Source organism: Filicampus tigris, chromosome 2, assembly GCF_054856515.1.
Source record: "Filicampus tigris isolate MCC_2025a chromosome 2, RoL_Ftig_1.0, whole genome shotgun sequence".
Lineage (NCBI taxonomy): Eukaryota > Metazoa > Chordata > Actinopteri > Syngnathiformes > Syngnathidae > Filicampus > Filicampus tigris.
In genome coordinates this window covers 29,995,023-30,010,173 of record NC_141218.1, presented here as the reverse complement: position 1 = coordinate 30,010,173, position 15,151 = coordinate 29,995,023, and the positions used below count along the sequence as shown (strand labels likewise).

The 15,151-nt window shown below is 41.1% G+C and overlaps 1 protein-coding gene across 2 annotated transcripts in view; it reads left to right on the top strand.

Annotated features, from left to right (window-relative positions):
• Positions 1-14,935, top strand: part of LOC147152008 (uncharacterized) — a 56,334-nt gene extending 41,399 nt beyond the window's left edge. For both annotated transcript variants that reach the window (XM_086023589.1, XM_086023590.1), the window contains 11 exons: positions 64-123; positions 3,182-3,340; positions 5,295-5,394; positions 5,473-5,698; positions 5,771-6,248; positions 6,837-8,184; positions 9,257-9,360; positions 10,927-11,080; positions 11,169-11,287; positions 11,424-11,517; positions 13,068-14,935. In XM_086023589.1, coding sequence (XP_085879715.1) covers positions 64-123; positions 3,182-3,340; positions 5,295-5,394; positions 5,473-5,698; positions 5,771-6,248; positions 6,837-8,184; positions 9,257-9,360; positions 10,927-11,080; positions 11,169-11,287; positions 11,424-11,517; positions 13,068-13,570 — 3,345 coding nt within the window. In that variant the 3' untranslated portion in view covers positions 13,571-14,935. The remainder of the gene's footprint in view (positions 1-63; positions 124-3,181; positions 3,341-5,294; positions 5,395-5,472; positions 5,699-5,770; positions 6,249-6,836; positions 8,185-9,256; positions 9,361-10,926; positions 11,081-11,168; positions 11,288-11,423; positions 11,518-13,067) is intronic.
• The last annotated feature ends 216 nt before the right edge of the window (positions 14,936-15,151 follow it).

Here is a 15,151-nt window from a genome sequence, read left to right as displayed (position 1 = left end):
TCCATGGTCCAACTAATTACCACAACTTCTCACACATGCATAATTGTGACCTGTGTCTTTCAGAATCAGGCTCAGAGGAACAGTTCGGTCAGCCTGGAGGGAGTAGACAGCGATGAAGACCAGGTAACCATAGAGCCCAGATACTCAGACTTGGTCTTATTAAGCTGGAGAGTTTTATACGCAGATGTTTCTCGGTTTCTGACAGTTCCAACAGTTTCAAGGTTATGAGCACTGTTTAATGAAGTCATATGTAGTATGTATGTCGTGTAGTGGCATAAGATTACGTCATCACGCAGCACAAGAAGGCACGTGCGGTTACCATTTACTTTGTAAAAATTTATTTGATGGTTTCATTTATGGCCAGGAATTAGTTTTATTTTTTTAACTGTAATATTGAGTTTACTACTGTGTTAGCGTGGGTTAGTGAGAGATTCCGACCTGTTCTGTCTCACATATAAATCTGGGGCACATCACAGATTAGGAATTTAACTCCGTCAGAAACCAAGAACCCCGTGTCGTAGATAATGTGCTCTAAAAAGGCAGTTTGAACAACTGACATTTTTTTGTGACAACCTGAAACCATATCAGGGAGGACATAGCAAAAACAAAGCATTATTTTGTTACCTGCTCTTATTTGCTGCAACAACTGGAAGTCGTCATTTTCAGTATGATCTTTTCAGGCCCTCACATTGTTTTGGAGAAACGTTGGCCTGTTCAAGTGCAGTTTTCTTAAAGTCCTTCCACAGCATTTAAATTAGGTTTAGGTGTAGATTTTTGAGTCGCCCACCGGAACATCAATTTCTGTCTTTTTTTTCACCACTGTGTTGTAGATTTGTTGGTGCTCTAGGGTTCAGCATTTTCTTATATTGTATGCATCAATTGAGGCCTAGCTTTAGCTATTGAACACACGGTCTTACATTTAATTCTTTTGTAAACGGTCGAAAGGCGGCCTGCTCAACAAGCCCTGCCCTGCCCCTCCACCAGCGTTTGACAGAATTCAAAACGGATGTGAGCCACCATTTAGATGCAGTTAAAGGCTAAGTTTTCTCGAAAAGAAAGTAAATGCTTTGCAGGAAGAAGTCAGTTATTTAAATAGAGGCCAGGTAATCCATCCAAGCCAGCAGAGTATACTTTGTGATTTATGAAAGCCAGGAGGACACATTAGGCTGTGCAGCAGTGCTTTGTATTATTGAGATATTTCCCTTGCGACTACGACGGAAAAAAACATCTCATGATTCAGTAGAATCACTTGTGGTTACTCTAAAAGCCCCCTTCATGTGTTTTGACCTCCTTCTCTCTTCAGCTCTATCTAGCCACCTTCTTCAAACCCATCAAAATCTGTTTTGTCTTGAACCACACTCCTTGTACTTCAATTGCAAATCTCTTGACCTGCGGTAGTGATCGTCGTTTAGCACTTAAACTAGCTAATTTTTTGACCTACAGCAAAGTAAAGATCCCCATTCAAGACGGGTGACAAGTTTACTGCCTTTAATGTGCACCAAAACTGCAGTCAGAAAAAGTATGACTAGTTAATGACATTCACTTGAAGCTATTGAAGCAAATGTGGGCTTTTCCTGCGGAAAAAACAACCACAAATGGTGAGCAGTAAATATACACACAGAAGTTTGGGGGCGGGTGGGGGAAGGGGGGGCGGGAGTGGGCAGGGGGGTCTTCACTTTTCAAATGCTCCTTTTACCCACAGAAATATGGTGAAAAGACTACAGTAACTTATTGCAGCTGTTAGAGACATCTTCCAGAGCATTTTAGGGTGTGCTTACACTTGGCCATTTGAATGTCGGACTTGACTTGGTAAAACGTTCGTCTTTGTCAATTCAAATCATTCATGAGCTTTCTGCATTCATTTGAAATGCAAGATACTGGGAAGATAGAGAGATACTGGGAAGGTAGATAGATAGATAGATAGATGGATGGATAGATAGATAGATAGATAGATAGATAGATAGATAGATACTGGGAAGATAGATAGATAGATAGATAGATACTGGGAAGATAGATAGATAGATAGATAGATAGATAGATAGATAGATACTGGGAAGATAAATAGATAGATAGATACTGGGATACTGGGATACTGGGAAGATAGATGGAGATAAATTGAGTAGGATTAAAATGAATTTGAATGGAATCTAAAAACTGACATTTAAGATATTGTGTATTTGCAAATTTGTAGTTAGGCTACAGCATGACAAACTGGGGCAAAGTGAAGAGGCTAACTACAACAGACTGTTAACAACATACATTTCGCCTCGACTGGGAAAGTGAGTTCTCTTTGTCATACTTTAGTTTTTCTTGAAAGTTTTCCAAGTCTGAAATCTTCTCTTGATGGAGCTGAGCGCATATTCTACAGTATAATCAACACCACACGTGTTAGTGGCGCGTTTAAAGCATAGCTAATATTTATACAGCTGCACACACTCACAGACAGTCGCGCTGTATTTCCTTTTTGGTTTCCTATCGGCGGACTTCATCATTCAAGTAAGAATCTTAACTTTTCAACACCAACTAACCATCATTTCATGGTTTGAAGTTTCCTTCTCAAATCCACAACAAGTCAGTGACTCGTGTGTGATGTGAGCTGCACTGTCTGGAACTAATCTCCTCAAACAATGGCAGCTAAATTGTGGTTGTAGTAGGTATTTGGGTTTCATTTCGCCAAGATATTGGTTAAGATTTTTTTAACTGAACATCTTCCATAAGTTTGTGTAAATACTGTCACACTTGAATATGGGCCCTAAAGCAATAATTTACGATTATCAAATAAAGACAACACGGTGTGCTAACGGTTAGCATGTCTGAATCGAATTCAAGAGGTCTCAGACTCGAATCTAAGCGTGTACCTTTCTGTTTGCATTTTGCGTGTTCTCAGCATGTTTGTGTGGGTTTTCTCTCCACTTTCCTTCCATACCCAAAAATATGCATTTTAGGTTTATTGCAAAATCCAAATTGTCCATAAGCATAAATGTGAGCGTTAACGGTTATTTATCTAATTGTGCCGTTAATTGGCTGGCGACCAGTTCAGAGTGTACCGTGCCTCTTGTCAGCGGAGATATGCTCCAGCTCACCAGCAACCCCGACGAGGACAAGCTCTAGAAAAGATGGATGGCTAAATAAATGAAGTGAAAGATCTAATTGAAACCTTGTTTTCCTGTTCTCTCCCCAGTTGTCTTGTGCTGCCTCCAGCAGAGCAGTGAGCCCCCTGGTGACAGTTCCGGGGGATTTCAGTCAGCCTGCAAGCCCGTTTGGCTGTCTGGATAATGCTGCTGCCAAACACAAGCTGGGCCTGAGACACAAGGCCCGCAACAGGAGGAAACCTGCCAATGTAAGAGCACAAATAGTCTATGTACTGTGTATTTCTCATAATGCTGAAAAGTGGTCCCTCCCTGCATGGGAGCCAAAGTGTTATTGCATCGACATGCTGAAAGTGATGCGTGCCTGGCCTGCTTGATGATCAATAAATTAGCTTTCAGCATTTTTACCGTGACACTGACAGTCAGCTCTCCACTAAGAACTGCTGTGACCTATTTTACTTCCTAACCCCAAGTTTGAGAAACCCTATCCGACATAATAGTATTTGTTGGGCAGAAAAAAAAAATGTTAGCTCTGTCATATAGGCACAATTTACACGATGTACAGTACACAAAAGTATGGACTTAATCTTTTGATCATTTCTTTGTTCACTGGCACAGTCAAGCTGCAATAGAAATGGCCTTACCCAAACTGTACCCACTTACCAGCCAAGGCCAGCCTCTGACTGATGAATTACTGTTCTTTCAGTGTGTTTCTAAAGACTTTTGTTCAGTAGTGTCCACCACAGTAGAACAGCGTTAATCTATTTTTATTTTGTTTGTTTTACGGATAGCATGGTACCGCCATGAAATTCTTTTGCAGTCAGAATACAACAAAAGTATTTATTCACATACGTTTTGTGTTTCAAACCCAAAAAGTTTCACAAACCAGCCAGCCATGTGTACCATAACAAAGAATAATACTTTACCAGCAAATTTCAATCAGAGATTGCTGTGTGTCCATAAATTTATTGTTGATGCTGATTTAATAAATGTCTTTGCTTTTTTTAGAGCGCATCATTTTGGGATATTTTAATTTTTTGTTTTTAAGTTTGACCTATAAAAGCTTGACAATACATATTTTACCATGCGCTGTCATTTATAGCTATGATGTTGCAGAAAAATATGCCACCTGTTGTTGAACATTTAATGCAACTTCTTGTTAGTATTCAGGTACTTCATCTTTTTTTTTTCTAAAAAAAAAACTATTTTTTATTTTTCTCATTTAGCTACAGTTATGTAGTAGACTCATAGAAGAGTAGTAAGTAGAGAACTTAGAACTGTTTGCTTTCATCCATTTATTTAGGTGAAAATGTTCATGTAACTTTCAACTGAAACAAAAGGGGAAGTCAACCCCCCAAAAATTCAATGCGCCTTCACCAGTCGAAACATGGCATCCTGATTAATATGAGTTTGTGGAATATGAGTTAAGCAGCAAAATCTAACCATCTCAGGGAGCGGCCATGTTGTCACTTCTGTCCACTGAAAATGACATCACAGTTGCTCAGGACTCAGGTAACGACCAATCACGGCTCACCTGTTCGGAATATTATGTTAGGTCCGGGTGAACGGACGAATGAGGGGTGGATTCCAAAAAAGGCAGAATCAGACAAAAAAAAAACAAGGAACAGAAGAAGTACAACAGAAAACGCAGACAAAACAGAGTCAGATCAGAACATAAAGCGCTTGCACACAGCGAGGTAAATGATTGGACCGAAAAAATGTAAACGAAATAGCAAGCACCAGAAACGAAAAACTGATGGATGGCAGCCGGAGTCCTTTTAAACACTGCTGATTCTAATGGACAACAGGGAACGCCCTCCACTCCAGCTGGGCTGCAACAGGAGATAGAAAAAACAAAAGGGAAACAGCAAAACACGCCAAAACCATGACAGTGTTAATGTTGAAACAATATTATTTACAATATTAATAAATATACTGTTCTTTTAGCAGTAAAACCTCTGCCTCATTTTTGATAAACACTTGGACCTACCACAGAATTTCAGTCACTTGGAGATCCAAGTATTTTCTGGGGTGGCACTTGGTGTAAGACGTTTGAGTGCATATCATTCACTGTGAGAATCAGCTGTGTATGGGAACTTTGATAGTTTTGACCTGCATCTTGCTTGTTTCCTTACTTCCTGTCTACACCAATCGTTTCCCTGTGTAGTGCTGATGTTATTTCCACTTTGTGTCTGGTCCATGCAGAGGCTTGAGATTAAATCTGAGGAACACAATGGGATGGATGGATCATTGAGCATCCCCTTCCCAGAAAGTTTAGAGGCACAAGAGGAAGAGAAGATAAGGGGTTAGTGCTCCCCCCCCTTCCTTCTTGCTCCCGTCTACCTCTATTGTCTCTTTCATCCGTTCCTGCCTGTTAATACAGAGGCAAGTGGAGATGCGCTGAAAGAAAAGCTGAAGGAAGAGGAGGAGGAAGGCCAGGAGGAGAAAGAGCAACCCTTGTTGCAGAGAGCGCAGGGAGAGGATGAGTCGGAAGCTGAGCAGGATGTTTCACTGGCTCAGGACACTCCCTGCCAAACAGTGGCAGCTGACGCTTGGTCTCCACCCTCCCCTCAACTCAGTACTAGAAGCTCCTCTCTGGATAGTTCCAGGTGATTAAATATCATTTCCTCACTTTATTGTGGGTTCCTCTACTAATAAAACGTTATCATGTCTGCTTTCAGAGCCACGCCGGAGCCCCCTGCTGGCCACAAAGACTTCCCGGAGCATTCACCTGTGAATGAAAAAGAAGAGAACATGGATGGACCACACCTGGGAGAAGAAGATGGACTCGGGGAAGGTGTGGACGGTGACGGCTCCTTCTTACAGGAAGTGCTGAGCTCCCTGAAGACACCCCTACCTTCTTGCTCTTTATGCGTGGACTCAGAGGATGTTGTCCTGGAGATGAGGGAAGACCGCAAGGAGACAGAAGATGAAGAGGAGGTGAAGGATGAGCCTGCATTTCACCAAGTTCCTCCTTGTAATACCCTCCTATTGGATCGGTCCAGTGAGGATGAGGAGAAGGAGGAGGAGGAGGAGGAGGAGGCCATTTTGACCAGTCTTTCTCTACGCGTTGATGAAGAGGAGGAAAGTGAAGATGATGATGAAAAAGGAGAGGATGAGGAGGAGGAACTTGTCGTGGAAAGATTCAGTCAGCCATGTGTATGTGTTTTTTTTTTTTTATTGTTAACATATCATCGATACATCCATTCACATACCGTTATCTTGTTTTCAATATGTTTGAATTTAATTAATTGGAATAGATAATTCTAACAACACATTGCATTGTGGGCTCTTCCTCCTTTGTTAGTGTGCTAAAGGAGTGAAAAAGAACACAAATAGACACATGGAAGTGCAAAGATTATCCAATTTGCCCTTCCCCCGACGACGTCCACCCACCCAAGCAGATTTCAAATCTGTGGGGAAACACTGGACATCCAAAGCATATTCTATAAAAATGCTGACATAGCTAATGTAAGTTGGTGAAATCCAAATTTGAGTCACTGCAAAACATCTGATGACTGTACATCACTAAAAACGACAACCACAATAATAGACGTAGTGTTCTATTAATAGCACTATTTAACAATCCAATCCCAATGGAACATTACTGTCTTTGTAAAAGCAAACCTACTGTATTTTGTTGATGAGTAAAGTATTCTACCCCTCATAAATATGAGTGTGCACAATCCCCTGACCTCCATGTACTGTAGTTTGTGAAAATGTGACTTCATTTGTTTCTCCTTTCAGATCCAGTTCGAGGCTGCGCCACAAGAAGTCAAACCTGAACAGCAACACGACTTGCGCCAAACAGAATCAAGCCAGTGGGAAGAGCAAGAAGCTGAAGCAAGTGAGGAGGAACAGAATTTGGCAAATATTGAAGTGGAGGGAGAGTGTCATGAGGTGAGGGTGGGTAAGGAGATAGAAGAAAAACAACAGTGGATGGAAGAGGAAGAAGAAGAGTGGGAAATACTTTCCGATGAAATCTGCCAAGAGGTTTGCAATGTGTCCATATTGCCGGAGCAAAGGGAAGCTGCAGATGTTGATGCCACGAATAACGCACAATGCACACAAGATGTTGAAACATCTCAAGAGTCATGTGATCCGGTAGCTGACCCCGTACACGATAGCCAAATGTCTCCCAATGAAAATGACTGTGATAGTGAAGCAAAAGGGGAGGGAGTGCAGAAAGATGAAGTTGTGAAGCACACAGAGCTGCATTCAGAACCACAGGAAGAAGCAGTCCAGGAGAAGGATGGAGATGTGGAGCAGGAAGAATTGCCGGAGATGAAAGAAGAAATAGAAGCAAAACAACCGACATCACCTGGATGGTCTTCCTCTTCTTCACACTTTGAATGTCCTTCACAAGACAGTGAGACCCTCATTCTCAGTACAATAAGCACTCCAAGTGAGACTGACGCTCCTGTTGAGACCATCACTCCTCAAGAGACCACCGTTCCCTGTGAGACTGTCACTCCTGGAGAGGCCACCATTCCCACCGAGACCAACCCTCAGGTTGACACCAACACTCCCACTGAGACCTTCGCTAACGCAGAGACCGCCGCTGTCCATGTGAACCTTGTCTCTCCAACCCCAGAGTCAGACACCTTTGCCTTTCAGTTGTCATCAACTGTTGAAGATCCCAAAGTGGCATCTTCCTTTACAACAGCAGAGCAACATGCTGATAAAGAGACCACTGACGCGGTGACAGAAGTAGAAGAGCAGATGACCCCCATCTGTGATACAGCTGCTGTTGTGGATGAAGCGATGCCTCCCTCAGCTGAGGAGGAAGTGGTCAACCAGTCGATGGAACGTCCCAATGAGAGCAAAGTTCGCTTCACCATCGCCCCCGCCTGGCACAGATCGCTCTCCGGTGGGGAGGCCAAAGAGAGCCCGCCCTCTTCATCAATGCCAACGCCCAGCGCAGAGCCTGGAGAGGAACATGTGGAGGAGACCACCAAGAAGGACCCACAGGTGGAGGCCCAGATGGAGACATGTGTGAAAAAAACAGCGGCTGCTGAGGCTGCCGTCAAAGCTCCAAATGCTGTGGTCCCGGACACAGTCCGAGTGCAAAGCGCAGCTGCTGCAGCCAAAGAAGGTGAGCTAACAATGGAGGAGCACAACGGGACTTCAGAATAAGTGTGCTTCAATTAAATGTGTGTGTACTTTTTAGGACTACGATCTTCATGGGTGTACTGTGACCCACAAATACATAGTTGCAGTTTGGCTTTCACCAATTCACCCAATTTTGTTGATTTTTTATTTTTTGGAACCTACCCTCTTGTTACCTGAAAAGCTCAGCAATTGACTCTTTTTGTGCTCAAGCTAAAGTTATAAAAACATGAATTTGCTGCTTTTTGGGTGCCAAGGAACTATGTGGACTTCAGTTGAGAAGTCTTATTGTGACACAAAAAAATAGTCCTTTGCTGCCATCTTGTGGCATCTACAGACATGTTTACCTTTTACGGGATCAATCACTCCCTATCCCCATGGACATATTTAAAGGGGACATACTCTCTAGTTTTTCTAAATAATTTTTCCAAGTGACAGTCTATGATATTCTTCAGGCAAATTACACAAACTTTTCAAAAAATACCTGAAAAAACCTAAGGCGCGCGTAGTATCCAAATGTAACAGTTGGTTTGAAACCAAGGGGCGGTTCTGTCTAATGCAAACGTGAAGAATGGTATTTGTTACCATGACGACCAGTGGCACAGCTGGTTCAAAGCGGGCAAATACTCAGTGTTGCCACTTTGCAACTGCTTCATTAAACCACTTTTATAAATCTGTGAGCAACAAATCTACAGTAGCAACGTTTTATGGTGTTATTGGACACTTGGAGAGATTCCGAGTCTCCCTCCAGAGCAGGAGATGTTCGCCCCTCTCGATCCATACTGCCAATGAATGGCGCAAAGCTAGTATTGGCTAATTCGACCCAACATTCCTGCACTAATTAGGATGTCATAGGTGTTCAGAAACAGGCTGATTCAAAAGATTTCCTTGGTTGTTGAAATGCACAACTAATGTGTGGGCTATTTATACTACAAAGTGATTGCATTTAAAAAATATAAAAAAGTAAATGTTCCATAATATATCCCATTTAAAGGACTTTTTCTCTAATACACCTACAACATGTTCAAGTACAGTTTATCCTGCACTTGTATGTGCAGAGAGCGCTGTGGTGATGGAGGGAAACTACAACACTCCCTTTGGAGTACGGCTGAGGAAGACAGCAGTTCTCCACCGCTTCAGTTCAGATGAAGAAAACACAGAGGTAAAACATTTTTTTTTTATTCATTATGTGTTTTGGGCTTTTATCCTTAATTTTGGTTTAAATGTTCTGTATTTACTGCATATACTGTGAATGGCAACAGGGGATACACAGGTTGATTGTACCTCCTGCCATTTATTGGAATAACATTTCTTTTTTTTTGCCTGGCTCTGTTGCTGACATATAGATTAACAATGAAAAAATATTTGTAAGAAATAGGTATAATTTTTCATGAAAATGATTCAATTTTTTTTTTTTGTTGTTGTTGTTTTTAAATGAAACTGGGCAAGTTCCTGTGGTAATGCGCTGCTGCACAGTGGTTAGGAATCAATGGTTTAAGCCACCCACAACTTTCAGTTTAATTATTTCTTAACAAGAACAGACATTATACAGTTATATTACAATTTCATGAAGGTCTTAACACTTTACAAAGTTAATGATGTCTATATAGTGCTAAAAACTTGTAATTGTATATCTGTATGAAAGGGAATAAGTAATTACTATTTGTACACACCTGTTATCTTTGATGGGACAGTTTAAAATGTTTAATGTGTGTGTGTAAGAAACCTTAATGTGTCTTAAAATGTAAGCAAACTACGACCAAACACCACCGAAATACTGTGGCGATTGCGTTGATATTTTCAAAGATTGAAGTGGGCATAAAGGTAATCTTTTAACCAAACTCACATACGGCCTGCTATTCAACCAATACTTAAAAGTGTAAGTCAGTATACAGGCTACTTTATGGTATAAATCTACTGAATGCTGAGGGTCTTGCTTGAGTCCGTCAGACACAAGAGTTACATCGTGCAGGCTGCAGCACATGTTTATTCCAGGCTAGGTCTTGTTTTCATTCAGTAGCTGTGCATTGGTAACATCTTTATACCAAATTTAATAAGGCAGGTACATAACATCCTTAAAGTGGAAGTAAACCCAAACATATTTTTTTCAAGAATATGTAGGTTCTATGCAAGCCCACTAGTTGAAACAAGGCATTCTGATAAATATTGCGTTTGTGGGATAAGAGTTAATCTACCCGTTTTTAGCCATCTCTGGGGGCGGCCATTTTGTCACTTCTGCATATTCCACAAACGCAATATTAATCAGAATGCCGTGTTTAAACTTGTGGGCCTGATGGGAACATATTCTATGAACATATTCTGATAAATATTGTGTTTGTGGAATAAGAGTTACTCTACATGTTTTCAGCCATCTTTTTGCTGCTTAACTAATATTCCACAAACACAATATTAGTCACAATGCCGTGTTTCAACTAGTGGGTCTGCTGGGAACATATTCTTGAAAAAAATGTCTCTGGATGATTTCCACTGTAACTGGGCCAGAGGGTTTTTATGATTTATTCTGAGCTCTGAACAAATCCTAAATCAAAAAACATCCTTTGAAGAGTGTGCATTTTGGCTGCTGTACAATAAAGGAGACATTTGCTCTCAGAATTATGATGCCCACTGAAATGTTTCTAGTTTTTATCTGGTGACACCTAGCGGCTGAAATAGGCCATGCAGCTAAGAACATGTACCTATTTCTGCATTCGATGTGCCCTCATTTTAGGCACCTGTGGAGCCTCCAGCACAGCTCGTTAGTTGTAAAGTTGAAGTGACAAGTTTCAAACCAACCGTGAGTCAACCGGTCGGCACCAAACCTGCCCTTCCCAAGAAACCAGATGTCCATGGGGAGACCGGAGTGAAAACCAAGCGTCTCTCAGGTAGATGCAAAGACACGGTTGAGAGCATGGGCCCAAAGCTAACATTGGTGCACAACTTCCAATGAAACTAACCCTATGGCTCATTTAGAGCCCGCTGCAGCTCGCGGTGTTTCTGCTGGATCTGAGGGTCCCAGCTGGATTTCCATGGCCAGACAGAAACAGAAGATCTATAAAGAAAATTCACTGGACGAGATGACCATCAAGAAGGTAAGTCACCAGTTTAATTTACTGTCTAAAAACACTCTTCATGTCCTTTGATGGTGATCCTTTGCTTTTTGTTCTTTCTCATGCTGCACATGCATGCTGCTTGTACAAATGAACGTGTTCGTTTATTTCTCATCAGGAGGAACAAGACAGGAAGTCTTCACTGCCGACGTACGTCAGCTCGGCGTCAAAAAAAGAACTCTGCACCAAAACCTCTGAAGTCACTGGAAAAGGTCTGAACACACAAACAAAACAAAAATGTTAGATTTTAACAGTTTAAATTATTCATGCATTTTAATAGCTTTTAGGATTTATCTTTGTTTCTTTATGTGGGTTACAATAAGATGTGAAATGATATACACTATACATGTTATTCTGCCCGTTGTAAAGTCAATATGTAATTCAGGTTTATATGCAGCCTTAGAACGCCCTCCTGTGGTTGTTCGGTGTATTGTTTGCTGACATTGAAAAGGAAAGAGATACAATAAAATGTGTTAATAATTTCACACAGAAGTCACTCCAGAGTGTAAGTCGCCGGCCAAACTATGAAAAAAACTGAAATTTATAGTCCTGAAAATATGGTAAATTATACTTGCCCTCAAAGGACCGACGAGTATAACTGGGAAATAATATAAACATGCCTCAACATAAATGAGTGCCCCCTCTTTTGAAAAGTAAGCTTTTTTTCACCCCATTTCTCAATGAGCACAAGAACATTTCTGAATTTTGAGGCTGATTATACTGTCATGCTTGAATTATAAAAAAAATAGATTTGCTGGACTTCCATTGGTATGCACGGATTTTTCAACATTATATGAATTTAGCAGAAAGAAATACATTTTTATGTGAATGTTTTGTACTTGAGTCCAAGTACGTAACTATATCCTGTGTCAGGCAATTATGATTCTGAATGAAAACGATAGATTTTCTTTCTACCGGTAATCAGTTGAGTTGGGTGTACTCATTTATGTTGGGCACTGTGTAATCTAAATCCTCATCTTTTATTATGATCATTTTGGCCACAAACAACACACACAGTTTTATATCCATAATCAATAAGCAGAGATTTTGCCTCGTCACCTTGGTTGGTCCATTTAGAGGGCAAACTCAGATGTACCTGATCCTTGCACTGATCTGCTTCCCGTTGTCATGCTGAGTGGGGCCGGTGGGGCAACAGGAGCGGTCCACTATGTGGGTTGCAGTTTGAGTGGTATAGATGACATGTCAAGTGCAACATGTCAAGTGCCTGTCGGAGCGTTGACGCATGACTTGCACCCTCGATGATAGCGCAATGCGGCGTAAATTGGTGGCCCCCACGGACGAAACTGCCCTACACACTGTGCGTACGCTGCATATAGGGAGCAGTGGCCCTGATTATACGGCTACATCATGATTATATATGTACTGATAATTTTTTTTACTACAGTAAAAAAAAAAATCAAATCCTTATTTTAATTTTTTTTTATTCCCCGTACAGTATTTAACAGCAGTGTTCACGTTCAAACAGAGCATAATGTTACAGATTCTTACACTAATATTCAATATACATGTTATGATTAAAACCTCTGGCTCGTTTTTGATGACCCCGTAGGACTACTCGACTACTGTGTTTTAATGTTGGGTCATGATGGTGTTATTGGAGAGCTATGTTTTTTTTGGGTGGTACTTGGTGTAAAATGTTTGAAAACCACACATTTAAATCATTTATGATGCATTTCTCAATAAAACAATCACCTTTATTTTCTTCAGAAATGCTCACAATGAAATTCTTTCTTTCCCCTAGTGAACTCACCAGAGAGCAGTAAGTCTTCATCTACTACAGAAAACGAGACAGGGAAGTCTCTGTCCCCTGTGACTCCAGTGCCGCTACAACTGCCTAAATCTCAGCCCCTCTCTTCCCCTGTAAGCCCCAAAAGCCCGCTTCCTTTGACCATCTCCAAACCTGCACCCCAGGCCGCCCCCTCCTATCGATCCCTATCCCCTCCTACTCCCGTTCCAGTTCCCATAAAACCCCCTTCGAGCTCCAACCCGCCCATTCTGTCCAAACCCCCCACAGAACCCAAGCCAGTGCAACAGACCCCGAACGCGACACTCACCTCGCCTCCATTTTCATCAAGAGTCAACCCTCCGCTGCCGGCTTCAAGGGTTCCTGCACTTTCTGGTCCGTCTGCAGCTTCCCCGCGCGGTCTCTCACCGCCATCTTTGCCCCAGGATGAGCCACCGTGGATGGCTCTGGCCAAGAAGAAGGCCAAAGCCTGGAGCGAGATGCCCCAGATAGTTCAGTGACAGACGATGGGGCTCACAGATGGTTCGGTACTCTGGTCCAGTGCGACCTGTGCGTTGGAGGCCCAAAAGGCTCACATTTGATGAATTGACTCTACAGAGAGTCTCAATGGACCGTCATGCATTTGCACATTATTGAAATGTTATTGTTCTCTCTTGCTTTCTTGCCTCTTGTTTCTAATCCGTCTCACACAAATGCTTTAGTTCCATATGTTGTAAAGCAATGTTGCGTTAATGACAGGGTAAGTACCAACAAAATATATATGTAGATTGAACTTGGAAGATTGATCCACACGTGCACTTTTCAGTTCATAAGAAAGTGCCTGTTTGGGAGAAAAAGAAAATAGTCATAATAATATTTTGTGAGAGATTATGAATGACTATTATGGCCAAAGAAAAAATTGTAAAAGGTGAAAATCCCAATGAAAACGTCATAAAGTCACATAAAACATTTCGGAGTGCTTTTACAAGTTTAAAATTGTATTTTGTCCAGGGAAAGAGGATGATTTACAAGTGAATGCCAAAATGACCACAACAACATAAACACAGCCGTCTTGGACGTGCAATATGTACAGTAAATCAACACTTTTGGTTCAAGATTCTCAAATGTTTGATTGTAAAACTGTTTGTACTCGTAATACACTAATACAACAATGCTTGGGAACGGGGTGGATGGATTCTGAGAAGTTCTGACTTTTCTCTCGTCACGTTACATTTTTTCTCCTATCTGTAATTTTTTTCCTCATAATTTCACATTTTATAACTTTTCTTTGCTAAATGTTTACTGCCCATCACAGTGAACAGAGACCAAGAGAGGTAAAGTCCAAGCCAAGAGAGTGTGCTGATTTCAGGATTTAATACAAAGTCACATTTTTAGGAATTTGACCTGATTGGAAAATGTAACTGACCAAAGTTGTGCTGGTGTTCCACCAAAAGCATTTAATCTGCATTTCCTTGAAGGGGCCACTATTACCTTTCAGGTGGCCAATGTATTTTTAAATCTTTGTTTGTCATCCTACCGGAGCATAATCTTAAAATGTTTATTACCTGGATTTAAGTCTTTTTAGTATATTTTTTTTTATTGCATCATCATGGTGGCAGCCATATGAGGGCTGTTTAATTTTTTAATCACTACCAAATGTACAGTATGTTAATGATGCAGATAATCTTATGCAGAAGCAGTTAGTAGCCATTTGGAGATTGATGTTCTGCTAATGCAGAGAAAACCAGCAAGAAAGGCAAGAGAGATTGCATTGCTATCAGATTAATCTATCTCACTATGAGTTGTATGTGTTTGTTTTATTTCGTATTGCCTTTTGAGAGTATTTGTGTACATTTATGATGCAGTAAATAACAAGTGAGATCATTTTTTTCTGTGTTTTGTCTCATCACTCTTCTCTGCATCTTTCATAAGAACAACAATAATTTCCCCCAAAATTGGGGGGACTTGAATGCAAATTGTTCACCTCATTCTGACAAAAACATCATGCGATATCCTCAGCTGCAAGCATTTAACAGGTGACCCATGGGAGTTAATAGCCTGAAAATAACCTGCAACAGGTGAAATCTGTAAAGTAGGAAACG